General features: G+C 43.9%; 2 protein-coding genes across 2 annotated transcripts in view; both read right to left on the bottom strand.

Moving 5' to 3' along the window:
* LOC118090069 (oocyte zinc finger protein XlCOF6-like) overlaps positions 1-9,001 on the bottom strand; it is a 57,589-nt gene extending 48,588 nt beyond the window's left edge. Inside the window, exon 1 of the mRNA XM_060278001.1 lies at positions 1,172-9,001. Coding sequence (XP_060133984.1) covers positions 1,172-1,174 — 3 coding nt within the window. The 5' untranslated portion in view covers positions 1,175-9,001. The remainder of the gene's footprint in view (positions 1-1,171) is intronic.
* A 131-nt stretch (positions 9,002-9,132) lies between these two features.
* WRNIP1 (WRN helicase interacting protein 1) overlaps positions 9,133-22,252 on the bottom strand; it is a 36,503-nt gene continuing 23,383 nt past the window's right edge. Inside the window, exons 4-7 of the mRNA XM_035125399.2 lie at positions 19,145-19,368; positions 12,423-12,578; positions 11,733-11,812; positions 9,133-9,926 (exon numbers count right to left, since the gene is read on the bottom strand). Coding sequence (XP_034981290.2) covers positions 9,651-9,926; positions 11,733-11,812; positions 12,423-12,578; positions 19,145-19,368 — 736 coding nt within the window. The 3' untranslated portion in view covers positions 9,133-9,650. The remainder of the gene's footprint in view (positions 9,927-11,732; positions 11,813-12,422; positions 12,579-19,144; positions 19,369-22,252) is intronic.

Raw genomic sequence — 22,252 nt, 5'->3', positions numbered from 1 at the left:
TCCATGAAAAGTAGAAGAAACGGTTGAACCGGATAAACTGATGAACAACATACTGTTGTTTATTTCCTTGTTTTAGTTTTCCCCCAGATACTTAGAATCATGGAACTGTGGACTTGGAAGGGACATTCCAACTGCTTGCAATGCAGGAATCCTGCCCATGGCCTCCCTTGGTTCTTATAGGCTTTTAGAAGGAAAGTGGTCCATTCTGGATATGGATTAATTTGGGGAAATTATTCAATCTTTATTTATCACGGCGTGCTGTTCATTCAGATCCAGTAATTTGTTTGTTATACTAAAACCTGATAAGGTCTCTCTCCCCCCCCCCCCCGTAGCCTCTTCTTATGAAGACTAATTTGTTTGACATCTGCTTCAAGAAGTGTTCAATGAGGGCCTACAGTAAAAGATAAAAAATGCTTAGGAATAGGCTTCTATGAGAGAGCCTTTTGAGGGTAAACTTTAATCCCAGTCTGCATTTGGTACTATATGTCCAGTCTGGAGATCCTTTTCCTAGTCTGTATTTGTACTGTATTTGAAATGGGTTTTTTTATATAAATAAATAAATATGGAATTGTTTTAATTGTTTTTACTGTGGAATCAGTTTGAGATATTTCATGGAAAGCTATTCATTAACAATAGTAATAGTAATAATAATCTCGGGGATGCGGGTGGCACTGTGGTCTAAACCACTGAGCCTGTTGGGCTTGCCGATCAGAATGTCAATGGTTCGAATCCCCCCGACAGGGTGAGCTCCCGTTGTTCGGTCCCAGCTCCTGCCAACCTACCTAGCAGCTCAAAAGCACATCAAAGTGCAAGTAGATAAATAGGGACCGCTCCAGCAGGAATGTAAACAGCGTTTCCGTGCGCTGCTCTGGTTTCGCCAGGAGCAGCTTAGTCATGCTGGCCACATGACCTGGAAACCTGTCTGCGGAAGTGGATAAATGCTGGCTCCCTAGGCCAATAAAGCGAGATGAGCGCTTCAACCCCAGAGTCGTTCGCGACTGGACTTAAGTGTCAGGGGTCCCTTCACCTAATAATAATAATAATAATAATAATAACAACAACAACAATAACAATAATAATAAATAATTCATACAAAGTATGCTCTAGCTGTATTTTGCATCATCCCTCCACATGGTGCTACTTTTCTAGAAAAAGGGGTGCCAGAACTCACCATGAATGCCTCCCTGTCACTTGAGAGCTGTCGGAACTGAGTTCCACATGGCTCTGTTCCACATGGCTAAATAACTTCTGAAGCAGCAAGCCATTGCAGCAGTTTTCCAAAGTAGATCTGTTGAGGCGGGGAAGGAGAGAGAAACATTTTCACATGATACCTGCTTCTCACAATAAATAGTGTTAGAGAGCTGATTATGCCCTTGTAGCGATTCGCCACCTAGACCAGACCCAGCATGTGAGGGGTTAAGTGTGGAGTAGATAGAACCCTCGGGGGCGGGCTCAGCCCAGGGATAAAAACCCCTCCCGAGTGGCAGTTAGTTGAGTTGAGGTTGAGGGAGTCAGTTAGTGTTGAGCTAGGAGTGGTTGGTTATATGCAGAGAGAGCTGGTTTAATATATTGAGGAATAATAATAATAATAATAATAATTTTTTATTTGTACCCCGCCCATCTGGCTGAGTCTCCCCAGCCACTCTGGGCGGCTTCCAGTCGAATATCAAAACAATACAGCAATAGTACAATTACAAAAGTCACAAAAAATACATAAACCACATCAAAAAATACACAACCTAATAGAAAACAATTTCGACATAAATCAAAATCTAAAACTAAGAATACATCCTTAATACAGTTTAAAATAACATAGGTAAAAAATAACAGGAATTTAAACAAAAAAACAAAACAAAATGGAGCCCTCTCTGCCCAGCAGCAGCGGCGGCAACAGTCCTTTATAAAGCCCATCAGGCCCCACCCTGGGCCAGGTGGTGAGTGGCAGGACTGGGGCCTCCAGGCGCTGAGGAGGGGAGTCCTCCTGGCTGGTAGCAGCAGCAACAGCAGTTCTTATAGGCCTTGGCCCCGCCCTGGGCCAGGTGGTGAGTGGCAGGACTGGGGCCTCCAGGCGCTGAGCAGGGGAGTCCTCCTAGCTGGTAGCAGCAGCAACAGCAGTTCTTATAGGCCTTGGCCCCGCCCTGGGCCAGGTGGTGAGTGGCAGGACTGGGGCCTCCAGGCGCTGAGCAGGGGAGTCCTCCTAGCTGGTAGCAGCAGCAACAGCAGTTCTTATAGGCCTTGGCCCCGCCCTGGGCCAGGTGGTAAGTGGCAGGACTGGGGCCTTCAGGCGCTGAGCAGGGGAGTCCTCCTGGCTGGTAGCAGCAGCAACAGCAGTTCTTATAGGCCTTGGCCCCGCCCAGGCCAGGTGGTAAGTGGCAGGACTGGGGCCTTCAGGCGCTGAGCAGGGGAGTCCTCCTGGCTGGTAGCAGCAGCAACAGCAGTTCTTATAGGCCTTGGCCCCGCCCAGGCCAGGTGGTAAGTGGCAGGACTGGGGCCTTCAGGCGCTGAGCAGGGGAGTCCTCCTGGAAGGAGGATAGGTGGTGATTTAGTCAGACGGGATACAAAGTTGTGAGATTATTAATAAATATTTACTTAGTTGACTTTAGCGGTAATAGGCCGGTAATTTATAATTAGAGGTAATAGGCCGGTATAGGAACCATCTGAAATTTAGAACAACCTAAGATTTGTAATGCAACCATTAAGCATATGAACACACAATAAAGCAACTTTGTTTTATTTTATCTGTATCCTGGTCTGTGGTGTTTTGGTGGAGGTGTTTATTTTGTAGTTGGCACATCACCAATCGACCGTAAAACGTCCAGTGGTGATGTGCAGGTCAGAGTGACCGCTACAGCCCTCTATAAGGAAACCTGCTTTCCTTATAAAATGCCTGGCCATAGACACATCAAATAAAACACTCCCAGAATGAAAGGTAAACTACCTCAGCTGTTTATGGGACATAGCAGGAAGTGGGAGGGTAACACCGTGTAAACAGGATGTGAGCTAGATTTTTATTTTTTTAAAATACTTTACTTCCTTTTGCTGGCTGTTTCATTTTTCAAAAAAATATAGATTTCAGTGTTAATGGGAGCAGCACAGTGGTTTGTGGCTCTTGCTTCTAACTGGCATTAACAGTAATGTGTTGTTATCCGTAGATGTCACAAGAATATGAGAAAGGAGGCATTTCATGTTCAGCATTTAAATTTATTATTGCTATATTTTTACTATCCATTTGCTTCCTTTTCATGACATCCAAAAACAGCTGCCTGAGGTGGCTGCCTCGTTCTACCAAGCGACAGAGTTGGATCTGTTAGGGCCCCAAGACGTACCACCAGCCCTGTGGTGTGAAAGAAGCTTGTTTTCGCATACCCCACTTCTTGCAGGTTAAGGGGATTCGACTAACTTTCTCAGGGGCCACCAAAGTGTTTCAGCTCAGCTGAAAGTCTGAAAAGCCTGAGAGGAAGAAGCAGCCCGCAATTAACCTGCACTGGAGCTCCATCTACTGCCTGTTGTGCGCAATAAAATTCAACCGTGCAAGCACCGAAGTCTTACTGACAGCTTGCTCCACAGCTGTGTGTGTGAGAGAGAGCTTTCGGAGACACTGTGCAGTGTTTAGTTGCACAGGTTAAAATGCACACACACATTTTACCGGTAGTTGCTGGCCTCATCTGTCATACTTTATTGTGGTTGATGCAGCTTTAAACTCTTATTTCTTGCATTTTTAGCTCCCTTTCCCTACAATGAATCCCAAGTAGGGCACAGGGTTATCTTGTTACAACAGTCCTGTGAGGTAGGATGCATTGAGAAACAGTGATGCAGTTTGGGTTATCCAGCGTGATTTATATCCCATTGGGGATTTAAACTCTGTTTTCCTGAGTCCTAGCCCAAGCCTCTATTGCAGGAATGGTAAAACTTGTGGCTCTCTACTAGTTGGACTCAATTCCCCTGGTCATTGGGCCCTAGTCACTGTGCTAGCTTTTTGTTCATCTGAATTCAGATTTCCATGGCTCATTCAGCTTCTGCTCAAAGAAGCGCTATCACCTTTCTGCAAACATATTTGCCTTGTTACACATTTGAGTCAGGCACCTTGCAAATCCAGGTTAGCCTAATGCGCTGTGCCGAGAAATTCTGTGGAATGCGTGATCAGGACATGTGACAGGTCACGAAGATGACATCTGGAGATTGCCTAGGTTCAACACATGTTTTGTTTTATTGCAAGGGGGGAAAGTAGGAGGAAAAGCTTCAGGGGCCGAAGAAAAGTTTAACCCAAGATGATGCATTTTAGAGTAATCATTTAGTGACAGTTCTCACCCAATGCATGAGCTGCTCTAGATCACTTGCAATGGTCAGAATCTGTGGCAGGGCCATGTACGGTACACATTTCTGACTTAAAACACAGCTAGGCAATTGCTTTTCTCAATTTAGATTGAAGCTGCTTTTGGAAGCGGGAATGCATCAAAATACAGTTCTGCGTAAGAAACGACAGGGTAGGTATGACTTATGACTACTGTCGTGTGTACTCTGCTTCCTAGGTAAGGTAGGTTAAAGGTTAAGGACCCCTGGATGGTTAGGTCCAGTCAAAGGCGACTATGGGGTTGTGGCGCTCATCTCGCTTCAGGCTGAGGGAGCCGGCATTTGTCCACAGACAGCTTTCCGGGTCATGTGGCCAGCAGGACTAAACTGCTTCTGGTGCAACGGGAGACCGTGACGGAAACCAGAGCACACGGAAATGCCGTTTACCTTCTGGTCACAGTGGCACCTATTAATCTACTTCCACTGGTGTGCTTCTGAAGCTGGGACAGAGCAACGGGAGCTCACCCTGTCGTGTGGATTCAAACCGGCAACCTTCTGAAAAGCAAGGCACCTGTTGTCCCTAAACCAGTTTTGGGAGTGTACTGGATGTAGGGTAAATGCAGGACTGTGTACATAGTCCAAGATGGCACCTGGTGGTTGCCTGGGATAGTATCACTTTTCTTAACTGTGGCAGGAAAATTGAGTAAGTTTGAAGCTCTTGTTTCTGCTTCACGTGAAATCTAGGTTAAGACTAGCACCATGCCTGGAAATTGAGGGGATACACAACAATGGGTGCTCATAAAAATATAACAAAGCCCTGCTGGATCAGGCCCATGGCCTATTCAATCCAGTATCCTGTATTCACGGTGGCCAGCCTCTGGGAAACCAGCAAGCAGGACCCAAGCACAAGAAGATTTCCCCCTCTTGCAGTTTCCAACATCTCGCATCCAAAAGTATCATTGCCTCTGCCAATGCAGAGGAGGAAACAGAGCTACCTTTTCATGGTGGGAATGTTGCCCCTGGTCCTAACCCTATTATAGGCTGCTTTGTGCAGTGCTGAGGGGACCTCTTCCTCCTCACTGCAAGGCCTCCATACATCACAGAGCTAGTTGTGCTGTATACATATGGGATGTGAAACACATAGCAATCAAGTACAACATTCCTAGAGTGGACATGCTAGTGGATGCTTTGTACAGTTGCGAACGGGATCTGTTCGTGAGGCCCGTTCGCAACATGAAAAGGCCTCATCCTGAAGCTCTGAATCTGCGCAAGCGTATGACGCAATTTGGTGCTTCTGTGCATGTGCATGCGCAAAGCGCGATTTAGTGCTTCTGAGCATGCGCACACGCCAAATCTGGAGGTAACCCATTCCAGGACTTCCGGTTTCGGCGCGCACGTAACTTCAAAAGACGTAACTCGCAGCGGACGTAACATGAGGTATGATTGTACCAGCCAGGAGTCTAACTTCCCATTTCCTTCTGAGCTGTGACAAACTTTCTCTGCATGTGACTAGAGGCCTGTGTGTGTCTGTGAGGCCTAACCTGGGCAAGGGAGCACCTTCCTTTGTCTCTTCTCCATTATGTCAAGAGCTGGGATCATGTGATTCAAAATAGAAGGTCAAAATTAGGGTTTAAAGAAGCAGAGAGGCATTACAGTACGTGCTGCTGTGAAAGCAACATTGGTTGGGATCTGGGTTAGTAATCCATATTTAAACCAAATGATTTTTCTATGGTTGAATCACATTTAAAGAGTATGTAAAGCTTTTATAAGCTCCTACAAACATGGGTGGTTTTTATTGTGTTCTAGCTTGTAAATTAAAAGCTACTGTATTGTCCTTCCACAATAGCTCATGGGATCACAGATTAAGCAAAACAGTCTTTTAGTTTGAAATGAAATTAACAAACCTTGACTGAGCCTTTCGCTGATTCTACAATTTCTTAGTTATCAAAACTTGCCTGCCTGTTTCCCTTAAACTTAAACGCATTGGTGGCATCTGATTGCATCTGTCTGCATGCAGAACAGACTTTTCCTCATGGAATGGGGCTTCCCTTTCTTCTCCCAGCTGCAACCCCCCCATGCACCCTCCAAATCTGCTCCTGATAGTTGGGGGACCCTCTGGAGCTGGGGCTGTGTGTGTGAGAGAGAGAGAAAGAGAGAGAGAGAGAGAGAGAGGAAGGAAGGAAGGAAGGAAGGAAGGAAGGAGATCTTCTATTGTACAACACTGGATATCACATAATGGAAAGACTATAGTCCAGTACAATACCTGTGAATGTTTAAGATGACCTTTCAAATCTGGAATGGAAGTTGGTTAATACATTATTCACTAACATGGTGCCCTCCAGATGTTTCAGACTTTCCCCGGGTTGGGGGATGACTGAGCTAACATAACCACCACCTTTTGGGAGTAAGGCAGCAGAACCCTGAACATTAACAGTTCACTTACTACTGCGAGTTCCTAGAGGCAAGGATGAAACCAGCTGCCATTGGTCCGTCACTTTTTGACATCACATTCCATTAAAAAAAAATTCTTGATGAGGCAAGTTATGAGGAGGACATTTGGCCATTTGACGCAAAGTTTGCTGAAATCAGATATGATACGGGCACGCTCTGTAACCTCCCATTTTTATTCGTGCTGGAAGAAAACAACATGACCGGGCAAGGTTCAAGTGTGTCCTCAGAGGAATTAAAAAGGGCTAAAAATGAGGCGACGAGAGGTCAAGTTACTAGCAGCAGAATGCTACATACCTGGGTTAAGCCGTGGCGCATGCTCAGTGAGAGTGCGTTGTTTTCCAGATGCTTAATAGCGCAAGCAGGCCGAATTGAGTATCCATGAAATTTAGATGGCTTGGCTCTTTATACACCACACTAACTTCTGGGTGCTTACCAAAAAGTTGACGTCTCCTTCCTGAATCTAAGTTTGGCTTAAAGGGAAACAACGGAAGTTTCTATGATGTCACATGTTGCATTTCTGTTTTGTAAGTGGTTGGGACCACTTTGTGGACAGAAGGAGCTCTAGTAATGTTAATAAATAATAAAATATCAGCTTAAACCCTCAGAAAGGGAAAAGGTTCGCTGCGGATGTCATTGGTCTGCAGCGCAGAATTTTGGCGCAGGTATATTTCAGTTCCTCGGTGGCAGCTACGGGGCTGCAGAATTGATTAAGCACACAAGGAAGGCTATGCATACAATTTGTGCATTATCTCCCCCTTTTGTGTAATTTTAACTTTCTTCAACATATTCTGGAGGTAACTTTTAACACAAACCATCACTGTGGAAGCACATAGTGATGAGCAGATTACCAAGATCTCTGCAACATGTATGCTGGATTGGGTGATGTATTTAGCATCCGGAGCCCAGTTTGAGAAGTGACAAAAAGCAGGTATGCCAGTCCACACAAATCTGTGATTCCTGCCACTTCTTGCGATTGCATGATGTGGCTCCAAGATTCGACCCACAGACAGAAAACACCTTTCTGTTTGCCAATAGATCTGGCTGGAGGAAGCAGCCCAAGAACAAATGTGGGAACAAATGATGCAATTTGGCTGCAGAAAATGCTACAGGATTCCTGTCTGTCAGCTCTTGGTAGGGGTCCATCCACTGTGGCTTATATCTCAAGTCATCTTCCCTTCTTCAGATGCCAACCTCTCCAGCACACAGTTATCCCATCTCTTGTTCCTGCTTGAAGTAAGAGTACAAGGAACCAGCTTGCTAAAGCAGCCTTTGCCAGACTGCCAGATGTTCTGGACTACAACTGGGCTCCTTTGAGAGGACGGGCAGTGTATAAATTTAACGACAGCTATCAGCACAGCAAGCCTCTTGAGGGGTCCCTGGTTGGCAAAGGCTACCCTAAATCATTTTCAAAAAACAGAAAATAGTAGGTGTCTTCCAAAACTAAAAAGGCATTTTCTGGAGATCTCCGAGATCCAGCTACTGTGCATTTGCCCCCCTCAAATCCCCTTTATTAAAATATTAATACGCCATTTTATGCCGCTAAGGAAAACATGGAGGCAGCTAATAAGTGTTGCAAGCCATCTACCCTTAAAAGGACGTAGGAATTCTTTAAAGGAGAAAAAAAATAGTAATGTTAAACAAATCTGTATTAAATCAGCTAAAAATGAAACACACACACACACACACACAGGGACGCAGAAAGGACAAAGTATGGAAAAACATCCTACCTTTTCACTGAAAATAGATGTTTTAACGTACTCTTGGACTGTGGCCTTAGTTTTTTGTGGAAGATTTTAGTGGCCCTTGGCTACGATGAAAACCTGACTGACTGACATACTGCTTTGATGGCACTCCTTGTTCATTATTCTGAACATGCATTATAAATGGAAGGAAGTAAATGCAGATCAGTAATTCTTACAGAGACAGAACGAGCAGCCCCCCTTCCAGGACATGATTATTCTGCTGCATCAAAAATATACTCTCCGATGCAAATACACAGCAAGAGTTTTTCCTACCCCCCCAAAAAAGCAGATGCTGACTGGAAAGCAGCCAAGACAGAGCAGTAAATCATACAGAGAGAGAATGGGCAGCCTCCTTCACCTTCCACATGAATGCTTTGGGCTTCACTACCGAGTTTGGGAATTACTGATGTATAGCACAGAACACGGCCACAGCAATCCAACACAACAGGTGTACGAGACTGAAATCTGCCAAGCATCCATAAAGCTATTGAAAATTAATTCTTCCCAACTTCATGCAGAGTTTCGGCTGGCAAAGGAATGACACTCGCTCAGAGGCAAGAGGCTTAAGTGGGAAGCAGAATAGCTAAAATAGTGTTAAGAATCACACCACCATAAACCAATCCTGACTTTCCACAAAGCAGACACTGAGTAAATTTTAAATCAACCTTTATTTACAAAACTTCACAGTATCAAAAATAATCTGACAAGCGTGTTAAATTCCCGTCATATTACTTTTTCTATCTCAAGGTGCAAATGCAGACTTTTTATTCTTTTAACCTAGTCCTTTTTCAGTTTTGAGCAAGCCCACGGCATGAAGCACGCCCCTTTTAAGTCCCGGGGATTTAATTGGGAGCATTCAGTATAGAACAAGTGCCTAACCTAGGCTAGATTGTGTCCCAAATGTTTTGTCTTAAAAAATAATGACCTAGATATGTTTCCTTATGTCCAATGATTTCAGTTGATCTTAACACATGTACAACTGTAGACCAGATTGTGGACATCCATTTTCTACACAAAGTCCATAACTTCTGATATATTTTACCTCACAAAACCATAATTCTGTGCCTGGATAACATGGCGGGGTTAAAACAGAAATTATTGCAGAATTAAACTTAAGTGTGTGTGTGTGGCAGGAGAAAGTTGGCCACCACATTGCACGTAGGGTCATCACATTCTTTGCTGTGTAAAAAAATCGACCCCTTTCAGTTCTTTAGGCAGGTATTCCTGCTCCACAGGTTCCGTATACATTGGGTTATATTTATAACCTTTGCCATAGCCTATGTCTTTCATGAGCCTGGTTGGTGCATTCCTCAAGTGCAAAGGAACAGGTGGAAGAGGTCCCTGGTGGTTTCTCAGACATGCCTTGACTTTGCTGTAAGCGCCATACACTTCTATAGACTTTGGTGCTCTGGCAAAATAGACCACACACTGCGCTAGTAAGACCTGTACAACAAAAGAGGGAGAAAAATAGAGACTGAAATAATCTGACGTACTTTCGGAAGGCTTGTTACTGAGGCCGCCAGATATCATTTCTAATAAAGAGAAGAACATAAAATATAAGAAGAGTCCTGTTGAATCAGCCCCTGCTATTCTGACATCCTGTTTCCCAGAGTGAAGTTCAGCAAGGCCCAAGTTTTCCCACATCCAGGTTTATAGTGTCACTCACAGTCATGTGAAAACAGTGAAACTGAAACGGTAAGCTCTTCAGATGAATTGAAAATTCGTTTTAATTTTATTCACCCATTTCTAAACCACACACTCATACAAATGTACACTAGTCGTCAAAATTGTGGAAACCTTTTGGGGAAAAGTGTATTTCCGAGGTTTGATGGCTCATAACACCTGACTGGCTCTCCAAACACTCATGCTCATTGGCTACATTCAAATGAAGGAAAGCTACTGCATCTCAACCTAAGCAAGTTGTGCTTCCCTTTTCTGGTTATCTGCTATAATGTTTGATAGAATACAGATAACTGAACAACCTTTGTTGCACTACATTCTCTATTACATTATCTTTCCATTGATATATAATTTTATGGTATTACTCCAAAAAAGTGGTGTTTTACAGTGGTGCCTCGCTAGACGAATTTAATTCGTTCCACGGGTCAATTCTTATAACGAAAAATTCGTCTAGCGAATCCCATAGGAATGCATTGAATTTTTTTAAAAAAATTATTTGCCCACAGGAACGCATTAATTGAATTTCAATGCATTCCTATGGGAAACCGCGATTCGCTTGACGAATTTTTCACAAAACGAATTTGTCTAGCGAGGCAACCTCCGCTCGAAAAAATCCTTTCGTTAAGCGAAAAATTCATCTTAAGGGCGTTCGTCTAGCGAGGCACCACTGTACTTTCCCCAGAAGGTATGTGTGTGTACAAAAATCTCAAATTAAACCCAGAACAACATGACCAACAAAAACAAAGATCAAAACGCGTTGAAGAAACTGGAGTACAATGGGTCATGTGACAAGAGAAGCTATAAGCACGGTGAAGCGTTTTTGTAAGGCTTTCCGAGATAAACAGATTTAAAACTTGTTACAGATGGTGCCAAATTGATTTCATTAGCTAGAGATTTGCATAAGCCCACTACACAGAATGCACAATTTCTTGTAGAGGACAATCTCACACTGGCAGGTACCACCAGACTTGCTTCTGTGGTGGATCGCAAAGACTGAGCTTTTTATATATTCAGAGAATAGGAAAACCTTAAAGTTGGCCCATAGCCCTGCAGCAACGACGACAGAGGTTTTATTAACTAGTCGGTAGCTAATGCCTAATTACAACCAGACTGATAAAACAGAAGAAACTGAAAGTGGCAGGTGAGAGTAACATATATGCAACTTTTATCTGTATGCCTCCTTTTCAGTTCAAACCATGTTAAAGGTGGCTTGCAACATGAAAAAACCACATAACTGCAACATGACAAAAGTAGTAAGAAACAATAAATGGAACATGAAAAAAATACGCAACCAAACTGAACAATTTTCACACAAATCACAAGAAGATCTAAAATAAAGATACAGAAGATTAAAATCAAGAAGAGCAACAGCCTCCGCTAAACAATACCCCAGCCCAAGAGTCTGTTCAGCGGTCTCAGCTTTTGTAGCTGGAGTCAGTCAGTGTCCCTCCCTCCCAGGCCAGGTGGGAAAAGGCCTGCAAACCAGGGAGCATGTCTTCCAGGATTCACAGGCAACATTTAGGGGTTGAAATGCTGACAATTATAGAAGTAAATTTATACCAACTTTACCTCACACTCTGGCATTCCAATGAAGTGGCAGCCTTGATAAGCAGCCACCGCTTGGGTTAACGCCAAGGGATCAGCCAATCCTACAACCAAAAATTACATTTAAGAAAGCACATCACGGCCAGCAATGTAATACTCCATAACAGTGCCCATCTTATTCCTTAAACCAACTGTCATGTCAGGGCTGTTGTCAGGGGGGTTGGCGCTGCTGGGAGAGGGCCCATTACAAACTCTTGGAACCCACTGAACCCTCTCTGTTGCTATCTGTGCCCTCCAAGCAAGTGAGTATGGACAGCTAGGCAAGAAGAAGCAAAATTATCCATGCCCTCTTTGCCTGGATAGCTACACAGTTTGGGGCCAAGAGAGTGAGCAAGTAGTGACAGCAGTGAGGAAGAGGTGAATGCACTCAATTAGGGGTCCACAGTAGAGGTAGGACCTCCCAAATCTTGCTTACAAGCCCGTCAGCAGAGGCTTGCCCAGCCATGGCTAGAAGGACCTTCCAACGTCAAGTAAGCGAGAGTTGACTCTGTTCCTTGCCACCCTCCCCCAAGGGCGTACTAAAACGAACACTTTTACAACAGGGCTGGGGAACCAGTGGACCACAACTCCCATCGTCTCTGAAAACACAGCTCCACACAGCATTATCTAAAATGCAAATAAGACAATAAAACTAGTCCGCTTTAAGTAACTCACCTATGTCTTCACTTGCAAACCTCACCAACCTTCTTGCTACGTAGAGTGGATACTCGCCGCCTTCCAGCATTCGGGCAAGCCAGTAAAGAGAAGCATTTTCATCGGAGCCTCGCATAGATTTATGGAGGGCAGAGATGCAGTTGTAATGCTCTTCTCCTATTCAGAAAAATAAATAAATAGATAAAAACCACACCCTCCACAACAAACTTGGTCATTCAGTGAAACTGACTGGCAGTACATGATTTTGAGCTCCCTGGAAGAAAAAGGTAGGATATAAACAAACAAACAAATTATCTGGTTTTTATCTTTCTTTCTTTTTTAGTACTTGTACACCACTTAGAAAATACTGTAATGAAGCAGTATATAAATTGCCAGAAAAAAAACATTCAAGACAGTCGAAAGAGAATACAGACGAATACAGATGATAGGGTCCAGTTAATGCTTTGAATTAATTGCTATAAGCAGCATTGATGACCACTAGCTTAGATGGCTTTTGAAACGATGATTTAAATTCACAGCGTACAGATCTATCAATGGCCACTAGCTTTGACACCTACATGCAGCCTCCAAAATCAGGAAGTTTCCAGTTACCAAATGCCCGGAGCAAGCCCTGTTTGTAAGAGGGGATAAGACTACAGAGCAAGACAGACCCTTGGTCTGATCGAGGTCTGATTTGTTCATTCTGTAAGTCTTTGTGGGTTTCACCAGCAATTGTAATCATTTCAGTTACAAACAGCATGTTTCAAAGTGTGCATTTCCTGTTCATTCAGATGTACATCTTTATCACAAAGCAGTGGACGTGTCTTTAAATGCAAATATAAATAAGTAAGCCGCATCATTCAATACAACGGTGTGAAGTTGTACCGCTATGCACTTTCCACACAGCCCCAAACTGCTGCCCGGTGCAAGGAATGATTATCAGGTGTTTTGTTATATAGACTAGAAGCAACGCATAACAGTAACTGGGTCTGCACCCTCCTGCCTTAGAATTTAAAGGCGGAACCACTTGTATCTTCATTAGCAAAGGCGTAAGCCTCAATCCCTCTGAAGTGGGATATCCCTATCCGCGTGTCTCCAGGGTGGTCTCTTTCTACGACACACAAGGCCAGCAGACAGCTATTTTTAATAGCGCTCCACACAAAAAGCCCACTGGTATGCCATCGTTATCAGGCCAATATAAACAGCGTGTCTGTGCTCTGTCACAGCATTCAGGCTTTCAACTCGAGCAGGCGGCAGTGAACCAAGCAGCTGGGAGTCTCATCGCAGTCCTGGGAATGGCGTCGCCTGGTCTCTTAAAACCAAGATGGCCTTTAAATGTTGAGAGAAAGGCAGTGTGATCTGTTCCCACCCCCCTTCTTCTCCCCCAGCTGGCATTCTTTCATGCGGTGTTTTCTAAGCCACTTGGAATATTCATTGAGCATGCTCAGTACTTGTTGAGCTATTTGTTGGAAGGATGGGTTTTCCCTTACATTTTACCAGAGGTGGGTGGAAAAGACAGACTGGCAAGCCCAGCTATATTAAAATATTGGATCTCTCCTTTGATTTCTATGGGCAGCTCTCTGGGGACATTTAAAATAGCTTCTCCATGAACCAGGACATTAGAATCATTGTATAGCACCGAGCTTCTGTTTGCATTCCACATTTCCAGTTCCTTGAGTGTTCATTGCACACTGCATTTGTTGTATTTTATTTTATTATTTTTATGGTGTTATGAGGAGGAAGGGACCAAGCTCAAACAGCCACACGTAGCCACTTCTGACCTAAAAAGAAGTTGTATCAAAAGCTTAGTTGCCTGGCGTTACAGTGATTAACATGTGTGACCCATATTGTGATGGGGATAATATTTACTATGAAGAAAATGTACCTGGTCCCTCACCAAAGAACCCTGAATAAACTTACCTGTCGTGGGACAAAAGGACAGGCCACTTCATGGCCTGGTAAACATTTAAAAATCAGGAAGCAGAAAGAAGGAGAAGAGTAGTAGAAAGGACTCACGATGAATGGGTGTAAATGTGAGTTCTTCAAGGATAGGGATTAGGTCGTGTTGTGCCAATATGTTCAGGTAAGTGCGCTACTTCACTTCACTTGTGAAGTCTTCTGTACTTATCTGAAACTCCTAAAAGTACACATATGAACCCATGCTAATGAGGAGTGACTATATCTTCATGCCAGCAAGGACTATAAAGGTAAAGGTAAAGGGACCCCTGACCATTAGGTCCAGTCGTGACCGACTCTGGGGTTGCGGCGCTCATCTCGCTTTACTGGCAGAGGGAGCTGGTGTACAGCTTCCAGGTCATGTGGCCAGCATGACAAAGCTGCTTCTGGCGCACTAGAGCAGCGCACGGAAATGCTGTTTACCTTCCCGCTGTAGCGGTACCTATTTATCTACTTGCACTTTGACGGGCTTTCGAACTGCTAGATTGGCAGGAGCTGGGACCGAGCAACGGGAGCTCACCCCGTTGCAGGGATTCAAACCACCGACCTGATCGGCAAGCCCTAGGCTCTGTGGTTTAACCCACAGCGCCACCCGCGTCCCAGCAAGGACTATACCCAAGTATAATTTGGAAATGAGATCAAACACCACAAATCTAACATCTGCCCTCAGCCACCGCAAGACAGTCCATTGGTCAAATCCTATAAGATTGTGCATCATTGTTTATGATAGGCAGAAGCTGGAATAATAATTATCATGGAGGTTACTAACTAGGGAGAGAAAGATGGCAGGTTCCGTTCTACTTTTCTTGCCATCCTCCCTGCAATCACCATCACAGTCATACTTTGTATAAAGTTTAGAAAAGAACCTCCTCTCATCAAAATATTTTATTAATAGTTTGCGTTGCATCACTAAGCAAACATATTTTACTGGTCAAGAAATGGATAAAAATGCCACTTCCGGCAACAGAATGAAGCTCAGAGTCGAGAATATGTGAAGAGCATTCATTCAAAGACTATTTAAATGCTAGCACGTAACTAGTTCAATGCAAGGAGACAAGTCTAATCCTCAAAGCACAATCTCTAATTCCGATCTCCGCAGCAAAGACAGACAGAAACGGCCAGCGTTTGTGACACGTCATGGTGCCAAGTCACGAATTTAGCAAGAGCTGGTATCAAATTAGGGATCCTCGCATCCAGTTATATGCAGGTGCTGTGACATAAGCAAATTACAAAATTCCTTTCCTTAAAAAGGAGTGCCAAAAATAAATCAAATAATTGAAAATTTTAACTAAGTATTGGTGTGAATGTCAATACAGGGGAGCGGCAGAGGTTGCATTTAAATGATACTATGTTTTTTGAAGAAAAAGCCATGAAAACTCTAATACACCCTGCCAACAGCAAAGTATTCAATATAAATGAGAGATTTTAGTAAATATGAAGCACCAGTCCACAAATCATGGTGGACTTCTGCCCATGTCGGGGGTTAATGATTCCCCTAGGTCTCCTCCAGTTCTGAAGGTCAGAGTTTAAAGAACACTACTGTGGCTCTTTAAAGAGTTTACATCATACGATAAAACCAATTTCGATATAAATATCCATACATTGTGTCAGGTTTATTTCAGCTTTAACAATAATGATGGCACGTAACTGAAGCCTAGAGTGGTAAACGCTGCTGTTTTAGAGTCCTGTGTCTGTCCTTCATCCCTTTTGCTGAAGATGGTATCAAGATTATGTAATGAGGCCCAAAGTCTACAAACCAACAGAATCAGGATGACGACATCCATTGCAGCTGTGTCCCTGCTACATATCCGAATGTAGCCCAGTGCCAAAAATTCTCCGCACAAAGCAAAATAGCAGAAGGCCAGTTGATCCTTTCTCCCAAACATTATCGATTTCGATGCATAGACATCTCACCCAGATGGGAAGCATTCAGACACGCAACACCCCAACCCACTCAGCTTGACATGGCCCCACCCAGGAAAATCCTTATCAATTGAGTCTGCTGGTTGTACAAACCGCAATTGACGCAAGAGAATATCACCAAGGCAACTATCTGTAAACAAACAATAAATGCCCATAAAAATGGCACAAGTAGTTCCTTTCCCAAATAGGTCTTATCTTAAACAATAGCAAATGCAGTAAATAAAAGAGTTCACTTGTAATGTTATCAGTAGTTCAGTGCTTATTTCTTCTCTTCCCAAAATAGATGTTTTTCTTGAACAATTGCAAATGCAGTACTAAAGGGGTACTTGTGATATACCAGTGGTTGAGTGCTGGAACGTTGTCCCGGTAATCCGACATTTCGTCGCTAAAGAGCTTAGTCATCGAGCTTTGTAGTAAATAATGTACAAGAGAATCTGTCCCCATCTGCATGTTTCCAACGGGAAGAACATAGAGGACGACGTCCTTCATCAAACTATTATCTTGTGTTGATTGCAGTCGTCATTGTAACACCACCCTGTTCATTGTTTTAGAGTTGTACAAACTGGCACTTAGAGGTCTCCCAGCAAAATAAAACAAAATGTATATTTCTTTTGCAGGGAGAATCCCAATACCATGGAAGCGGAAGTGTGTACGCACACAGCCAAAATCTTCGCATTACCATATTCTTCCGTGTATAAACATGCCCCCATGTATAAGATGCCCCCTATTTTGGGGACTCCAAATTAAGAAAATGGGGGGAGCTTACAAAGAGTTGTTAAACTGTTTTTTGGGGAAATGTCCAGAGTTGTTCAGCTTTTTTTTGGGGGGGGTGGGATGCCCACAGTTAAGCTTTTTTGGGGGGGGTTTGCTGAATATTGCTCACCCGCATGATTGCACGCGTAGCCAATCGCATGCCAGCTCGCCGACACCAGTCGCAATTCAGCCATCCAATTGCCACAGTGGCAGCCAATAGACAGCAGCCATTGCCGCAGCCACCACTCAAACACCAAATCAACACTGACAATCTCCTGATTGCGGCTGTAACCAATTGCCCATTTCCCCACCCATGTATAAGACAAGCCCAATTTTTAAAGTTATTTTTTTAAAAGAAAATACCCTCGTCTTACACACGGAAAAGTATGGTACAGTATATGATTTCTTAAAATATATATCTGTTCATTACTAGAAATGCTCGTGAGGCAACACATGAAGCGCCACAAGCTATTCTTAGCCACAGACAAAGCGGTTTTTATTCCACCGCCACACGGTCCCCAGGGAGACCCGGTATGCAATATCCTACCCCTTTCAATGTTCTTCCTTCTGAGATAATAGCACGGAGTTCACAGTATGTTCCGAGCCAAACCCCTCTCATGAGTTTCATCTTCCCAGCAGCAGGGCCTCCTCAAATTCTCCACACCTATTGTTGGAACAGGTGCAGAGGATCTGAAGAGCAGCGTGTGAAGATGAGTGGGCCTCTGCCAATGGTGTCTGGAAGGCAACAGCTATCTTATTAGGCAAGACCTTCTCGCTCAGGCAGTCTCTCGGATCCCTGGAAAAGGAAATGAGGCTGGGCTCTTTTGTATTTTTAGAATTTTATGTATTTGGCTTTCTGTTTTATTGGTTTCACTGGCACTGCTAACGTTGCTGCTGTTTCACTGTTGCGTTCCTTTCGCTAACGTATCACAACCTGCTTTAAGAGCAAATATAGGTATAAATTCTAAAAGTAAATAAAGGAACGGGTTTCAACTAAACCACAGTGGCTAGATTTGGACATCACAGTAAATTATGGCTTATCATGATGGAAACGAGCCTAGCCTCCTCCCAGGCTCATGTGCTCCCCCTCTTCTTCTCTTCTAGTGTGGCTGTGAGGAGGAGACCAGAAGATTTTGCTTCTGGTACCAATTAACCACAGCTTAACATTACACCTGAACTCTAAACTGTGGTTAATCTCATCTATGGTTTGACGAAACAAGCCAGCTTTGTAAGCAATGGTTTAAAATGCCATGCTTCAAACAAACCATAACTGAGATTAACCACAGTTTGTTCAGACAGCACAGCAAGGGGTGGTTAATTAAACATGAACTCTTCCTCTCATTGTGGTAGGAGAGAGGAGAGTATGCAAGCCTAGAAGCTAGGCTCATTTCCAAGACAGTAACTATGGTTTTTTGTGACTGCTCAAAGCCACCATAGTGATTAGAATTACGGCATACATAGGCCCAGTTCTGACATAATGGTAAGTGATAGTTTAGTATTTTATGAACATGTGTGACTTATGTGCTCTTCCCTCACCTCTGTGAGATTTGTTTTACTTGAAAAAAAATCGGTGTTTAGCATTGTCTGGGAAAGGGCAAACTGTGCTTCACTTAAGCTATGGTATAAACCAAGACCGAGCCTTATGTTTATGATCTTTACTTGCTTTAACAAACCATCGTTTAAATGAAACAAGGATCGCTTTTCAGCCACAATAAGTTCCAATGTGGGTAAACTGTGAACAAGACACTCCATATACCATTCTTCTGACTGCGGGGACTGCATGTCCCTTCTTCATGTGACATTAAAATACAGTTTAGCATCATTTATATTTTACTTATTGAGTTTAGATCTCACCCTTTCCTCCGAAGGAGCCCAGGCCCACAGGCATTTCACCCCTTCAGTTGCTGAAAGCAACCTAGTTTAAAACAAAGCCTTGTTGGCATGTTGGCCAACACTTTGTATGACTGAGTTGCGCCTCATCTCTGCCAAGGGAACCTTAACATTACAGAAGGGGAGCTGTTTCAGCTGCAAGCAAAGTTCATTGCTGAGATGGGTACCAACCTTCATTCCTAGCACTGCATCACATGGGGCGTTCTTTATTAGCTACTCACCGGCTCGATCATACAGAATGTGGGATCGCTGAAGTCCCTCCTTAACATGATCTTCTGTGATGACCATTTCGTTAACAGAACAGCCATGTGTGCTACTCTGCTGCTGGAGCTTAGTTAACCTGGCCTGAACAGCCATCTGCAGTCCATTCAACCCAGTTCTTGCATCTCCATCACAAAGGGAGGCGAGAGTGTTTACAGCTTTTCTCTCGATGCACACGCAGCATCTGAAATGAAAGACGTGACACCTGAGTGCATTTCCTATTGTCCACAAGGCCACATTTCTTTGCCCTGACCACTGAGAGCCAAATGGATATGAGCTTTATCCCCAACTAAATGCCACAGTAGGTAAACATTAAGGTAAAAGGTAAAGGACCCCTGGGCGGTTAAGTCCAGTCAAAGGCAACCATGGGGTGCGGCACTCATCTCACTTTTAGGCCGAGGGAGCCGGCATTTGTCCACAGACAGGTTTCCGGGTCATGTGGCCAGCAGGACTAACAAGCTACTGGGCACGGAGAACTGTGATGAATGCCAGAGCAGATAGAAACACCATTTACCTTCACTGCTGCAGTGGTACCTATTTATCTACTTGCACTGGTATGCTTTCAAACTGCTAGGTTGGCAGGAGCTGGGACAAAGCAACCGGAGCTCACCCCGTCGCGGGGATTTGAACCGCCGACCTTACATCAGCAAGCCTAAAAAGGCTCAGTGGTTTAGACCACAGCACCACCCGTGTCCTTTAAATACCGTGTTTCTCCAAAAATAAGACACCGTCTTATATTTATTTTTCCTAAAAAAAACACACACTATGGCTTATTTTCAGGGGGTGTCTTATTTTTTTCCTCCTCCTGCCGCGGCCGGCATTGCTGCTGCGCCTATCACTATGTCTTAATTTCGGGGTATGGCTTATATTCCTTGAATGCTTAAAAATCCTGCTATGGCTTATTTTATGGGTATGTCTTAAAATATGAGAAACAGGATATTACAAGGGCTTTACGGAGAGTATGCAATCCACAAACTATGCCTTAAGCATTACAGCATGTTAGAATCACCATGGACGTTTTAACCATCGTACGAAACCTGTCTGTACTTGCAGCCAGACAATGGGCAAGAGAGACAAACTTTGTAAAGCCTTATCTACATAAGATTAAATTTAGATTTGATCAGGGAGTCATACCGAATGGGAACTAAGAAAGCAACCTGCTTTCTTTTTCTTGAATTGAAATAGAACCTAACCCATTTTTTTTTGCATTGCTCATGTTGAACTGGAACTAAAAAAAATCTTAAGGCTTGCATCCAATAAGTGTCCTGTCAATGCGAAGATTCCCGCTTGCTCAATGCGACTTCCCCATGCATGCACCCTGTGCCCTCCTCAACTCTGCTCTGGAGGGTTGAGGGAAATCACAAAACAGATTTCAGGGGTTTGTGGTGAAAGGAGGTTTCCACTGTGCAAGCATGAATCCTTGGTGCTGCACTGGATGCAAGCCAAAGCAAGACTACAATGGGTTTAAAATCAGGGTTTGGCCACACACACACCCGGCCCTGTGTGGAACTCAGTAGCACAAACATGAGCAACTATGTGAATGCTTTTTTAAAAAAAAGAGAGAGAAAAGCTCAATACCAGGAAGCATCAGGCAGGTTAAAGGACAAAATTTACTTTAACCGAACAGTAGAAAATTGTAGAACTACTTGCAATATGCTGATGTCATGTCCTGCTTTCCTCAAGGGGAGAGAGAGGACTGCTGCCTTCGACAGCTGCCTTGAGTTCTCCATAACATCTTACCCTACTTAAATAACAAAATAACCCAAAGATCAGTGTTAAAAGATGCCTGCAGGCCCCACAAGCATTTGCCTCAAGCTGACCATAAAGATAGCAGAATTTACAGATTTTGAAAAGAGATGTCAGCGTTGCTGTGAAAAGTCAGATTAAAAGGAGGGAGGAGAGAATAGGCCAGGCATCCCCAAACTTCGGCCCTCCAGATGTTTTGGACTACAATTCCCATCTTCCCCAACCACTGGTCCTGTTAGCTAGGGATCATGGGAGTTGTAGGCCAAAACATCTGGAGGGCTGCAGTTTGGGGATGCCTGGAATAGGCCTTCAAATTACAGAATCTATCAGCACTGGAGATACTGCTCGCCAGTGATTTAGGAATGCCCCCAGGGGGAAAAAACCACACACTTCAATTTCTTTTGTAGAAGATGCCATTTGCAATTATCACATTTGTTTCTTTCACTCATCCATTTCCCCACCCCTTCTTCCAAGTTGCTCCAGTTGGGCTACATGATTGCCTCCATTTTAGCATCACAGCAGTCATGTAAGGTAATAATAACACAGTGGTACCTCGGTTTAAGAACAGTCCTGTTTAAGAATGATTCAGTTTACAAACCCTGCAAAACCGGAAATAGTGTCCTGGTTTGCGAACTTTACCTCGGTCTAAGAATGGAATCCGAACGGTGGAAGGGCACCGACGGTGGGAGGCCTCATTAGGGAAAGTGTGCCTCGGTTTAAGAACAGTTTCGGTTTAAGAACGGACTTCTGGAACGGATAAAGTTTGTAAACCGAGTTACCACTGTAATAATTTATTATTTATATGCCACAAATCTGACTGGATTGCCCCAGGCACTCTGGGCAGCTCCCAACAAAAATAGTAAAAACACAATACAACATGAAAAATTAAAAACTTCCCGAGGTGGGCTGAAGATTACCCATTGAGTTTCATGGGTAAATGAAGATTTAAATCAACACTCTAACCCAGGGGTCAGCAACCTAAGGCCCATGGGGCAGAAGCGGCCCATGGAGGTCGTTTGACCAGCCCATGAACCGCCCCCGAACCAAGTTTCTCACGCGTGCGCTGCACTAAACTGGCGCAGTATGGTGTGGGGACTCGCTTCCACGGCGCTGAAAATCGCATCTGCCCAGATGCAAACGCCGAAAATCACAGACTCACGTACTCACACGCACGTGCAATCTGGCCCACGGAGGGAACTCCATGGGACCGATCCGGCCCAGGCAAGATAAACCTTGCTGAGCCCTGCTCTAACCACTACACCATCTCCTTAACATTTTCGCAAATACAGAAACACAGCCAACCTATTTTTCAAGGGCAGGAG

The sequence above is a fragment of the Zootoca vivipara genome, chromosome 8 (assembly GCF_963506605.1).
Source record: "Zootoca vivipara chromosome 8, rZooViv1.1, whole genome shotgun sequence".
Lineage (NCBI taxonomy): Eukaryota > Metazoa > Chordata > Lepidosauria > Squamata > Lacertidae > Zootoca > Zootoca vivipara.
This window is presented reverse-complemented; position numbering and strand designations above follow the sequence as displayed.